The 12152-nt window shown below is 63.9% G+C and overlaps 1 protein-coding gene across 1 annotated transcript in view; it reads right to left on the bottom strand.

Annotated features, from left to right (window-relative positions):
* Positions 1–12152, bottom strand: part of COL17A1 (collagen type XVII alpha 1 chain) — a gene marked incomplete at its 3' end in the record, with an annotated part of 31006 nt that overhangs the window by 14055 nt on the left and 4799 nt on the right. Inside the window, exons 5-15 of the mRNA XM_021706014.1 lie at positions 10807–10854; positions 9936–9971; positions 8847–8894; positions 7438–7581; positions 6071–6226; positions 5404–5475; positions 3661–3732; positions 2843–2911; positions 1674–1835; positions 1250–1330; positions 34–165 (exon numbers count right to left, since the gene is read on the bottom strand). Of these exons, the coding sequence (XP_021561689.1) occupies positions 34–165; positions 1250–1330; positions 1674–1835; positions 2843–2911; positions 3661–3732; positions 5404–5475; positions 6071–6226; positions 7438–7581; positions 8847–8894; positions 9936–9971; positions 10807–10854 (1020 nt within the window). The remainder of the gene's footprint in view (positions 1–33; positions 166–1249; positions 1331–1673; positions 1836–2842; positions 2912–3660; positions 3733–5403; positions 5476–6070; positions 6227–7437; positions 7582–8846; positions 8895–9935; positions 9972–10806; positions 10855–12152) is intronic.

Here is a 12152-nt window from a genome sequence, read left to right as displayed (position 1 = left end):
CCGCCCTGTGGGAAACCCCAGGGCCAGGGGCACCGTGTGGGCCCGGGCTCCGGCCAGGCCACCGTCTGGCGCGTGGCCACAAGCGGCCCCGGATCCTGCTGCCGCCGCCCTTCTGCCCACCTGCATACGCAGCCTTTCCTTTCGTGGACACCGTCTTCAGGTCTCCTGGAAGGACAGCACCACGAGCACAGGGTTGGCCTGAGCTGACTGTCCCTGCGTTGGCTTTGGGGCTGGCTCTGGTCAGCATGCCCCCGGCGCCTTGCAGCCTGCGCACGGGCGTCCAGTGACTCTGCCCCCACGGATCTGACACTTGCAACCGTCACGTCGATGAAGACATGGCTTGGCACACAGTGGTGGCCCGGAAGCATGGTGCTTTACCCCCTGGGCACCTTAAGCCTCTGACTCTCAAAACGTTTGTGGAAGACCGTGAGGGGGGCCCTTGGCATTCACACCGTGGAGGTGCTTGTGAGAAGGCTTCCCGTGAGCCGCCTTCCCGGTCCTGAGGCTCTGAACACAGGCTTCTGACCGGGTGGCGAGAGCTGGGATGGCAAGATGGGTTTGGGGGTGGTTGGCTGGTTGTGAGTCCCTGATGCCGCTTGGGAAGTGAGCGCTGGTGGGCATGCGCGGGTTTTCTGGGGACTCTGTCCAGGTTTCCCCGGAATCTGAAAAGGGTCTGTCGGCTCCACGGCCCCAGCTCCACCCTAAGTGTAAGGAACCACTGGCTTTGAAGACTTAGAGTCATGCTTCCATCGCCTGCCTCATCAAGGTGGTGGGCAATTTAATTTGCACCGTTCAGTGCCTTAACTTCCCTTCCTTTGCTGACCACCCTGAAATTCGAGGTTTGGAGAGAGTCCTATGGGGCTTCCTGAAGGCATGGGGTTATCCAAGAAAGCATCCAGATTTTTGGGAAGCGAAAGAGGTCAAGCAAACAGATGCTCTGCAAAGCATTTTTCTGCCAGTTCTGAAAATCATGGGAGAACTCGTAAGGCAGGAAGATAGCTTCATCCTAGACACTCCAGAGGACGGCTTCTGCTTCCGTAACCCGCACCCACACGTCGCCTTGCTACAATGCAGCTTCTGACTCTGGAGTCCGAGCCAAGCCTGGGCTTCTGCACTTCTCACACCCTCCCAGGTGCTGCCCATGTGTGGGTGGATGGACCATGTGGCCGCAAGTAGCAAGGGCTCAGAGGACAAGGAGGCGAACGCATGTGGCTGCGTGAAGGTGGACAGCCGTCGCCCTGGTTCTTACCATTCACTTCCGCTTTCAGGCTGGAGTCAGCACTGTAGGCAGCTTGTTTTTCCTTCTTCAGGGTGTCTTCTGAAAAGGAAGCTGCGCACAGACCCCATGACAGTCAGCATATTCTCTCCTCAGCCTCCCAGCTCTGTCCCAATCCCCACCCCGCTCGGGAAGGTGAAGCCTGGCCTGGTAAGAAGGGAGCCCCGCGTCCCTGGGGCTGAGCTCCCCAATCTGTGCTTGTGGGGAGACTTGCTGTCGCTCTTGCCCGCATCCTCCCGGCTCGTCTGCATTCAAGGCAGAGCCCGCACCCCGGTCCAGGGACGTTTCTCCCTAGACCGGGACGGCTGCGGTTTCCTGACGAAAAGGCTCCCGCCACCCCGCGAGGCAGGGGTCTCCCGCACGCTTCGCCGTTCTTCCGGCGCAAGCCCTGGCGTACTTGCAGCAACGCTGGCGGGGGAGGCCGTGAAGACCTTCCCGCTGTCCTTGGTCATGATGAGCAGCTCCATCTCCTTCTTGGCGGGCACGTGGTCTTTCTCCAGGATGAGGAACTTGCAGTCCTTGTGCAGGAAGTCGTCGCTCTGGACACTCGCGGTGCAGGCTGGGGAGGAAGGGAGCGGGCCAGGAGGGCGTTTGAGAAGGTGTCAGGAGGAGCGCGAGGGAGGGCGCGACCGGAAGAGGATGGAGAAGGATGAGGAGGAGGAAGGGGACCACGAGGCGAGCAGGGGGTCAGGGCCTCCTGTTCTTCCACCGGTGGTTGCTGTGAGCCATCTGGGGGACCGAGGACGCCCCGGCCTGGCTGGGCCTGGCCGCCAAGCGCTGCGCCGACGGCAGAGGCACTGGTGGCTGGCTTGCGAAGCTGCCACCCACCTGGAGACGACAGGGCCTTTCCTGCAGGGGTAGGGGTCCCCCAGCCGGGCAGGTCCTTCCTTGACGGACTGGGTTCATTTTGCCCTCCAGGCCGTGAGTGTTCCTTCTTGGGGAGGCTTTTCCTGACTCCCCCCCCACTCCTGTCTCTGCCACACTGCTTGTTAAGGTCTGTATCCTTCTCTGTAACTTTCCCATATACTTTGTCTACGTGTTTGTCATCTGCTGCCTGCACTGACACTGTCAGCTTGGTGAGGGCCGGGATCTAGCCTGTCTTGTTTCCTGCTGTATGCCCAGCACTTAGAACAGTGTCTGATGCCAACGCAACTTGAATGAACGAATGCCAAGCGGAAGGAAACACCAGCACCAGAGCAGTGGGGAGGCCGCTCTCCGAGGGCCGACAGTGCGCGTGGGCCAAGCCGACACGGCGCCCGCTGAAAGCAGGGCGGGTGCTGGCAGCTTCTGAAGGGCTCCCTGCTCTTGTACGGGCCACGCGGAACCAGGCAAGGCCAAGAGTGTGTGGACAAGGTGGTGTCTGGGGTGTGAGCTGCATTTGCTGACCCGCAGAGGTGCAGGGGATCGCATTTCTGCTCACCCACAGACACATCCAGGGGCCCTCAGGGTGAGCTGCGTTTGCAGACCCAAGGCCACCCGGGGGTCCTCTTCCTTCTTCCAATGTGGGTGCATCACACAGAGTGATTCTGCTGCACCCGCCTGACCGGAGCTGGGCGTGGCACTCACCGGCCGAGCTGGACACACCAGAGTTCACCACGGCAGGGCTCTGCGGCATGTTTTTCTTCACGCCATAGGCTGTGAGAGAGGAAGCACACGTGAGCCAGGCCAGCATGGGGCCCCAGGAGTAGCCAGCAGCCCTGGCAGAGAGACCCCCAGGTGAGCGCGGGCCATGAGTCAACTGCCTCCAGCAGCGATGAGGTTTAAGCAGAACGGTCCTGGGTGTAGCCCTCCCCATCCTTCTGGGACCTTTCCAGAGGCCACCTCCAGGAAGTCCTCCTGGACCCTCCTTGCATGTCTCCTTCCTTCTGAGTTCCTGCGCCCTTGCCATCGGCTCTGCACAGTGCATAGCTCAGTTGCTGTTATCCCATAGGGCCCCTCGTTGCCTCATGGGTTCTTGGGTGTCAGACTTTCCAGTCCGGCTACCCAGCAGGCAGGATGATGGCTGGGACTCGGGTCTCTTGGGTGCCCGGCCCTGGCTGGCAAGGACCGCTCCCTGAAGGTGTGCCATACGACTTGCGGTGGCAACCGGCTGCCAGGGACAGCAGCGGGCTGGTGAGACCCCCCAACTGGCCGGCCCGGCTGGGAGAGATGCGGGAGCGCGGAGCCACACGGGGCGGGTGTGTTGACAGGACGGCCTCCCCGTGGCCTGACTCGGTCTGACCTGGACGCTATCTGGGCAGGGTTGGGGTGCTGCCGCTTTGGTGGGAAAGAACGCCCACTTTTCAGGGCTTGTGGGTCCTTGTGGCCCGCCCGCTGGAAAGGGGTTTTGTGAGTTGTGGCTGCAGAGGTGGCCCAGCCCTTGAGCCCCAAGCCCTGCTACCGACCTGTGGACGCGGCGGCCGTGCCGTGGGTCAGGGTGGCCGAGCTGGGAGCCAGGTTGTTCTGCATGCCAAACACTGTGAAGGCGACGAGGGTGGGTGGGCGTGCGGGGCAAGGGACGCCCCCCGCCGAGGGCAGCCCCTGAGCCCCAGGCGTTCCCAGCCAGTGCCTTGGCCGGTGACACAGACGCCCACACCGGCTCGGTTCGCACGCTCAGTGGCGCGGCCGACGCTCCATGCCGACACCCGCCTGCCCCAGACCGAGACCCACCGGGAGTCCCGTTGATGGAGCGGGAAGTCCTCACAACTTAGAGGCATGAGCGCACACAGGGCCCGATAGGGCCCGTCAGAGGTGGCGCGCCACCATCTTTCAAGGCTGGCCTGCACTGCAGGGGTCTTGTTCCCTGTGGCGCCCCATGGAGCCTCGGCGCGCAGTGTGGAAATGGGCACAGGGTAGGACACGTGGGCACCGAGAAGCCCCGACTGCGCGGACGCTTTGTTTTCCCTGCAGCCCTCCTTCTCTTGATGCCAACACAGCTCCCCTCACCACCTCTGTGGTTTCCAGGGCACCTTGATGGCTTGAGAGCTTGTTTGTTTGTTTTGTGGGTCAGAGTCTCACTCTGTCGCCCAGGCTGGAGGGCAGGGGCACGCTCCTGGCCACCGCAGGCAGCCTCGACCTGCTGGGCTCCGGCGATCCTCTGCCTCAGCCTTCCAAGTAGCTGGAACTACAGACGCACGCCACCACGCCCGGCTAGTTTTTGTGACTTATTGTAGAGACGAGGTCTCGCCAAGTCTCCGGGCTGGTCTCAAACCCCAGGCTCAGGCAGTCCTCTTGCCTCGGCCTCCCAAAGTGCTGGGATGGCAGGCTGAGTCACCACACCTGGCCTGTGCGTCTGATTTTGACAACGTGCTGCAGCTCGTTCCTCCCTAGCCACCAGCTCCTGTGAGTCCCACCTAGTGTTTGGGCACAAGATGAGGGGTTCGGTATCAGCCCGTCTTCCCTCGGGGCCTGGTTCTGCCAGGACTTTGCAGAGCAAAACGGCGAAGATGGGGAGCACAGCACGGAGCCGGTGTCTTCGGCCTGGAGGGACTCTGCGAGCTGGAGGAAGCCGGTGGAGGTCCAAGCACGGTGTGTGTGGCCGCGGTCGGCCAAGCAGACGAGCGAGGCCGCGGCCCTTCGGGTGGTGGTCACAGCCCCGGGGAGGAGGCAGATTCCCTGGCAAGGACCAGGTCCCCGCACACGGGCTCTTGGGACGTGTGTGGAAGCGTGGCTCGCCATCGTAAGTTTGCACTGGAAGCTCAGCTGGGACGGAGTTTGCCCTGTGTGGTTACTCCAAGGAGCTGTGTTTGCAAAAGGCCTGAAGGCAGCTGCCCCAGTGGGCTGACAGACCTGAGATGCACCCTTCTGAGCTTGCCGTGCTTCTCTTCCTGCGTCTGTCCCGAACTAGACTCCCTCAGCCCCTTTGCCTCCGTTTCCCCGACTCTCCCAGAATATCCGGGCCCCAGCTCAGAGCACGCATGTCGGCGCGGGCGCGGGGTCCTCTGAGGACTTCCCCCGAGGCCTGCGTCCTCTCTGTGATTGCGGGCAGGCCCTGAGTGGCCTCTGTTCAGGCCACAGAGGAGCATCCGTCACACTCCCGGGTCAAAGAGCGTCTTCTCCAGGAGCGGGCCCAGTTCCCTCACGGAGAGCCACCCCACGTTTCAAAGCCAAACAGCCCCAAAGAGGCGACTCCAGACAGCGACACTGACCTGAGGAGCAAGTGCTGAGCCCCGGGTGCAGGGTGGGTGAGCGGGACGCCATGTTGTTCGGAACGCCAAAGACTGCAGAGCGGGGAGGAAGGTCGTGAGACGGGTGCCCGGCCCTGGCAGGACAGACTCAGGTGCTGCGGGAGCGCCGAGATGCCGGGATTGGGTTTTTATGTTTCGATGCATTTTTGTTTTTAGGGAAACCCGGACCCTTGCCTGGCGGCAGAGACCCAAACACTGGCCTGCGATCTCAGGGCGGTCAGACCGGCGGGGACAGAGGTCCAGCCCCAGCCCTCTTGTGAGTGACCCCGTTTCTCAGAGACGGCCCCTGAAGCTCAGAGGAGTCAAGCTCCAGGACGCACAGTCACCTCGCAGGGGGTGAAGCGGGTCTCTGGCATCCACGTCAGGGTCCTTTCCACAGAGTCTCCCACACCCTGGGCCGCACACACATGCAGGGGCCCGTGAGAAGAGCCACCCTCGAGCCTGAAAATAGGCTGGCTCGCTTGGCCACAGGAAGCCTCCCCCCAGAAGCCCAGAGACCGGGATGAACTGAGGCTGCCACGCGCGGCTGCAGGGAGCCTCCCTGGGAAGCCCTGGGGTGCTCACGTCCAGGGTGGCGCTGCGCCGGGGCGAGGGCGCACGGCTGGCGAGGGGGTGCGGCCACGAGTACCTGAGCCTGTGGAGTAGGCGTTGGTGTTGAGGAGCGCTGTGTTCTGGGCCGTCATGTTGTTGTAGGCCCCCAGTGAGGACCCCGCGGGCAGGGTGGAGGACCACACGTGGGAGGGGGCGTGGGCGTCCAGGGCTGTCGCCTCGTAGGTGCCCGACACTGGAACAGACGCCACACGCACCCTGAGATGAATCCACGCTGCCCCGCTCGGGGAGCCTCGTTGGCTTGCTGGGACTTTCCTGGCTTGGGCACTGAAGGTCCCGCGTCCCAGGAACCCTCAGCCCGGGGCAGCCGGGTGGCTCTGTCTGAAATCTCAGAGCTGGTGAGCACTCGAGCTCTCGGATTAGGAATCTCGCTGGCTGCTGGTGCAACATGGGGTTGCCCCGTTCTGCCTTGGGGTCCAGCGTCTCCTCCCAAGCTGTCTCCCGGCCTCCCGGGGCCGCCCCGCTGATGGTCTTCCTCCCAACCTATGCTGACTCCTCCATCTTCAGAGATGCTGGAGCAGCTCTCTTGGGAGGAGCGGCTGAAAAGTGAGAGAACTCTGCCCTTTGGGCGGGGCGCCCTCGGGTCTGGGGCCGCAGTGTGTGGGTGGCAGCCTTCTCTGCCGCCCCTCCTGGAACATGCCCCGTGCCGAGCAGACTTGGGGTGCTGTGCCCCGAGAGGGGCGTCCATGCTCCTGGTCTGGGACTGGCTCTGCTTGTCGGTCTAGAGGGAGCCAGCCAGCCGTGTGGCAGAGTGCCCAGGTACAGGCTGAGGAGCCAACGCAGCAGGGAGATGGTGGCTCTAGGACTCTCTCCGGCCATGAGCGCAGGGATGCTTCCTGCTGTGGCTGGCTGCCTCCCCTCCTCCCCCTCCACCGCTCTCCTGCTTCCACGGGACCGGCCTCATGCTCGGCGGGCCCCTGCTCCGCGGCTCTCACCCTGCTTGGCCGGACCTGCTGCTTTTCTGACTCCCCCGGGAACCCCTGTCCAGAGGGCAGGGACCGTGTGTCTCTCGCCCTGGCTCTTCCTCGGTGCCAGGTGCTTGGCACGGAGGAGGCGCTTTGCAGCTACCCACCCAGTGAACGGGCGAGGACGCCACGGCTTTCCCCGAGGTTCTCCGTCCGGGAGCCTGCCGACACCTCCAAGTGTCGGGGGTCTCCTGGGAGAGAATCTCCAGACTTAGGCCTGGGCTACAGCGTGCATGCGGGGTGCATGACCAGCCAGGGCAGGAGGGGCACACCACGCGTCCACGCCACCCGAGGAGGTGAGGCTGTGTGCTTCGTGACGTCTCTGGCCAAGCCCCCAGGGCCTTCCGGGCCCACTGGGTTTCAGACACAGCAGACCTGCCGCCATGTTCCTGCCTCCCAGCATCTGGGCGGTGGGCCTTACCTGACTGGGAGCTGGCTGTCACTGTTCTGGTCTCCACGGATCCCTTCTTGGGGATGGGGAGCGTGCTGGAGGAATTCCGGGTGGGGCTCACGCTGGCCGACCGGCTCCCCTTGAGCAGCCGCTTCACGTCATCCAGCTCTGTCCCTGAGAAGAGCCCCCACGCCTCCGTCAGTCCCAGGCCTGTCCGGAGTCCCTCTGCAGCCAGGGGACCGTGGGTGGCATTCTGCCTACTAGGAAGAGCAGCATCTGCTGCACACCTTGGGACACTCTGGGCTGGCCCTGCAATGCTTGCGTTCTGCCAGGGTACAGCACACAGCGGCCTGGCACTTGGTTCTGGCAGCGACCTCATGAACACCAGGACTCTCACCAGGGGGCCGAAGCCCTCGGAGATGCTTCCTGATCAGACCTCAGCAGACGCCACGGGGATGAGCCGGGCGGCAGACACTGTCCTCGGGATCAGCTCGCTAGAGCACAGGTCCCTGGAAACAACTGGTCTGACAGGAGTCTCAGCCCCGGACGGGATGCGTGGGAAGCGGGTCCCTGACTTTGCCTGCCTGGGACTGTCAGTACCGCACATGAAGCGCGTCCACACGTGACCCCGCACCCCGTCCCTCCGGCAGCCAGGGGATCCGCTGTGAGGCACCCCGTGGCGAGAGCTCCCTGTGCCCAGTGAGAAGGGGAGAGAGGAGGCGTGGCAGGGGAGGGCACGCAGAAGCGCGTGTCCACCTGCCGGGACCTCCCAGTGCCCCCATGGCCTGATCTGACCTGGAGGCGAGCCCACGCCCAGCCTTCTGGGCAGCCCCTGCTCCTCCCTGAGTTGCCAGCCCCGCTTGTTCTTCTCGCACGCCTTGTACTTGACTCCTGCCCGCAGGCTGAGTGTGTGTCAGTGTTGTCGGACAGCCCATGACGGGCACGCCAGGGACCGACGCATTCCACAGCAGGGACCAGAGCGTGCGGCTCTGATCTCTGACACAGCGCTCCAGCTCTGCTCCCTCCTGCTGCGAACCCTCTCTAGTCTTGGCATCCTGTGTGTGCCTGCTGTGAACTCTTCCTCCGGGCTTGTGCTGGCTCAGCCCCTCAGTGGAACGGACCCCCTCCCTCCACTCCATCTCACATCACGCCTCACCCAGGAAGGCCTCCGTGGCGCCGACCCATGGACCGCTGCAGAGCCGCCCCTCCACACCGGGGCAGCTCGGGCTGACCTCCTGTCACCCCGCTAGTCTGTGAGGCACTAAGCAGCCGGGACCACGGCTTCCTCAGCACTCAACGGGGCACCCAGGGCTCAGTGCCCAGAAGGCCCTTGAAGGCGCTTCATGATGGAGTGCGTGCACACCCTCACACATGTGCACGCACGCATGACACCCTGGATTCCCAGATCCCTTCGTTTCAGCAAGTCTGTGACCACTTACATCGGGTGGATGGGGACGCACTCTGCAGTCGAACGCGGATCTCGCTCTCTGTGCGGGAGAGAGGGAGAAGGCTGTGAGTGGGGAGCTGGATCCCGGTCCTGGACGTGGAGGCCTGAGTGGACGCTCTTCGGCTGCTCAGAGATCTGTGAGTCCCGGGCACAGGAGGCCTTGCGGTGCCCGCGGAGAGTGCTGCTTAGAACGGGAGGCCCCCGCACCCCAGCCTGCCGGCTGCGCGCCTCCTGGCTGCTGGAGATGGTCTCATGAATCCCAGCGGAGCCAGGTTTCCGCCCCACCTGCAACCGCCAGCCCCTTTCCCGCCATTCGTTCATGCGCGGCCAGCCTGGCTTCTCTCCAGCCTCTGTGGTCTTGGGTGGTGCAGGAGGGCTCTAAAGCCCTTTGCGAAAGTGGGCAGGGCGGGGAGTGGGAGACAGCATGAACAGCTGGCTTCAGGAGGAGCTTTGGTGTTTGTCGACAGCTGCCCGAGCTGGTGGGCCCGGGACGCTCCACTCGAGTTCCCGAGTCGATGCGGCCGTGGGAGCCCAGGTGTGGAGTCGGGGCCTGCTGAGCCCGCGAAAATTCCGCCTCCAGCCCAGCCCGACACCCCGCCACCCACAGCTGGTCAGGGCAGCTTCTCCCAGGACCACGGTTCCCTCCCATATCTTTGTCCCCAGGAGGGGACTGCCAGCTGTCACAGAGCCCTTTGTCCCCGGGAAGCATTGGGAAAGGGGCTCTTGTTTCTTTCTGGCGCGCAAAGCCAGGTAAAGCACGTCCTGTGTGGTCGGCCCGGGGACTGGAAGCGAGCCCCTGGGGGGGCGCCTGCACCTTCAGGGATCCCCAGAAGCACAGTCTAGGCCTGCTCACCCCCTCTTGCTCCCACCTCTGTGGCCGGTTGGGTCTCGGCCCCTAACTGCCCTCCCGTCCCGAGAGAGCCAGCCAAGAGTCCCAGGATCACGCCACACTTGGAGGGCAGAAAGCGTGCCGTCTTCACTCCTCGGAGCTCCTCCACGCCCGGGTCCAGGGACGGACACTCGTCAGCGGCTCAGAAAACATCGGCTGAAAGAGCGGGACTGAGCCCCGGGGAGCACTCACCTCGCGTTTGGCTCCGCCCTCTGGTCAAAGATGATGCTGAGAAACAAAGAAAGGCTGTCTGAGGCATGTAGGAGAGGTGGCCTGCTGGATGTTTTTGACATGGAGGCAGACACGTGGCGGGAGGGGTCAGTGCCGTCGTGCGTCTAAATCCAGACGGGGCTTCTCTGTGGAGTGGATGCTTAATAAACGATGGCTGCTCAGCTGAAGGGCAGGGGCCTTGGCAGTGTCAGGCCAGCTGAGCGAGCGTCAAGATGGCGAACGCTTGGAGCGCCGAGTGAGCCGAGGTAACCCGCTCGGGAGCATAACCCATCGGACTGACTGACGGCCCTGGTGGGACGGGTCAAAAGGCTGCCACATCTTCTCTGCAGTGTTTTGTTAGAGACGGCTTTGGTTTCCCCCTCGTAGGCACGTGAATGGCATTGTAATCGCTGTGCCCTCAACGATCACATGCACAGTGGGGTTCCGAGGCCGCGGACCAAAGACACAGCCTGGGGCCTCTGGGCAGGCGCTTGACAGTGGCGGTGCCGCGACACGAGGCATCCGTGTGTTCTACGGGAGGGCTCCGTGTGCCGTGGAGGGCAGAAGCCCACTTTCGCTGCTTGGCCTCCGGGGTTACCTGGTCAAGCCCGGACCTGGCCTGAACGGCTGCCCTTCCGTGGTGCCCAGAGCAAGGGCTTGTGACAGCCAGCGAACGCAGCTGGTGGTCTGCTTAAGGCCCCCCAGGAGAGGGAAGCAGAGCACAGGTTGGCAGAGGGGGGATCTGCCAGGAGAACCCGTCCGACTCGTGACGCTGCTGCCCCCGCCGCCTGCCTCCCCCGGCCTTTCCCAGTGCCTCGTTCGGGCTTGTCTTTAGAAACAGGGAGCGACGTACCAAATTCCTTCCGGGGGTACTCCGGAGAAGAGTTGCCGCTGGAGCTCCCTGGAGAGGGGAGAAAACACTGGGGACAGGCGGCCGCGGAGGCCCACGGAGCTCCCAAGAGCGTGGGTTGCGCCCAGTCACAACTTTCTGAACCTCCACAGCCTTCGGTTTCAGGAGGGAAGGAGACGTGCCCCTCGGCAGACACGCGTGTGAGCTCGGGACGTGACGCGCCTGGCCTGCCTGCTGCGCCACGTCCTGGCCCGGACCTGCTCAGGGCAGGCTGTGGACAGAGGGCGCAGCGGGCTCCCGCTTCTCTCTCCTTTTCCCACCTCCTCGACCGGGCTGGCCCCATGCCGGAGCCCGAGCAGACCACCTGCCCTGAGCGGTCTCCTGCGTCAGGCCCAGGGCCCCCCAACCCGAAGGCGGGTCCCTGGCGCAGGCTGTTTGAAAACAAAGCCCCCAGCTCCCGCTCCGCCTGGTCTGGAAGGCACCTGCTAGTGCAGCGCCCCCCCCGCCGGCCCATCCAGGCTCCCTATGCCCAGGCAGCTCCCGTCCAGCGGTGGGGCTGCCGGCTCACACTCGCCCTCATCACACTGGTGTCCGGGCCCCACCCCCGCTTCTCCGGCCCTGTCTGCACCCGTCACCAAGCCCTGTGGCCCTCTGACTTGTCGGTTGCCCACTAGCACTGCCCGGCGGACGCCAGGGACTCCAGAGCCTGAGTCGTGGAGCCGGAGTGCCTTCCTCCTCGACGCCCCTCTGCTCTGAGAACGTTCCACGCTGACTTCAAGGCGCTGACACTCCTGGCCACCCTCCCCAGAGCCCGTCCGTCTCTGTCCTTGGGGGTCCCCTCCTGCCATCCCCTGCTCTGTCCTCCCGGTCCCTCCTGCTTCTGCTCTCTTCCTTGGCAGACCCCTCAGTCTCACGACCCTCTGGCATCTCCTCGTAGCTGCCCCACTGGGTGTCTGGGCCTTCACTTCTTCCCCACCCTGCGTCCTGTGTCCCCCACTGCCAGCCACCCCCACCGAGAGCTGTGTGTGCAGCTCTGTTTCAGGAAGAATAACTGACACCTCTGCGGGCGTCCTCCTGGGTCCCCTGTCTCAGTTGCTGGCACCACCATCCACCTCAGGGATGTGCGACTCCTCCCTCCTTGCATTTAATCAAGAGCTGACCTTGCCCCCCGGGGTCCTGCCCTCCCACTCCTCCCCTCTGCTGAGGCCAACCTGGCCAGCCACAATGTCCCCCAGTGGACGACTGAGCGTGTCCCCTTAGCTGTCCCCTTGGCTTGAGGATGTCCCCTTAAGCACCACTGTGTTTAGTCTCGCTCACCAAGTCTCTCTGCACATGGCTTCCCAAGTACG

This window comes from Carlito syrichta, unplaced genomic scaffold (genome assembly GCF_000164805.1).
Source record: "Carlito syrichta isolate Samal-C Ts95f unplaced genomic scaffold, Tarsius_syrichta-2.0.1 Scaffold314878, whole genome shotgun sequence".
In the NCBI taxonomy this organism is placed as follows: domain Eukaryota; kingdom Metazoa; phylum Chordata; class Mammalia; order Primates; family Tarsiidae; genus Carlito; species Carlito syrichta.
This window is presented reverse-complemented; position numbering and strand designations above follow the sequence as displayed.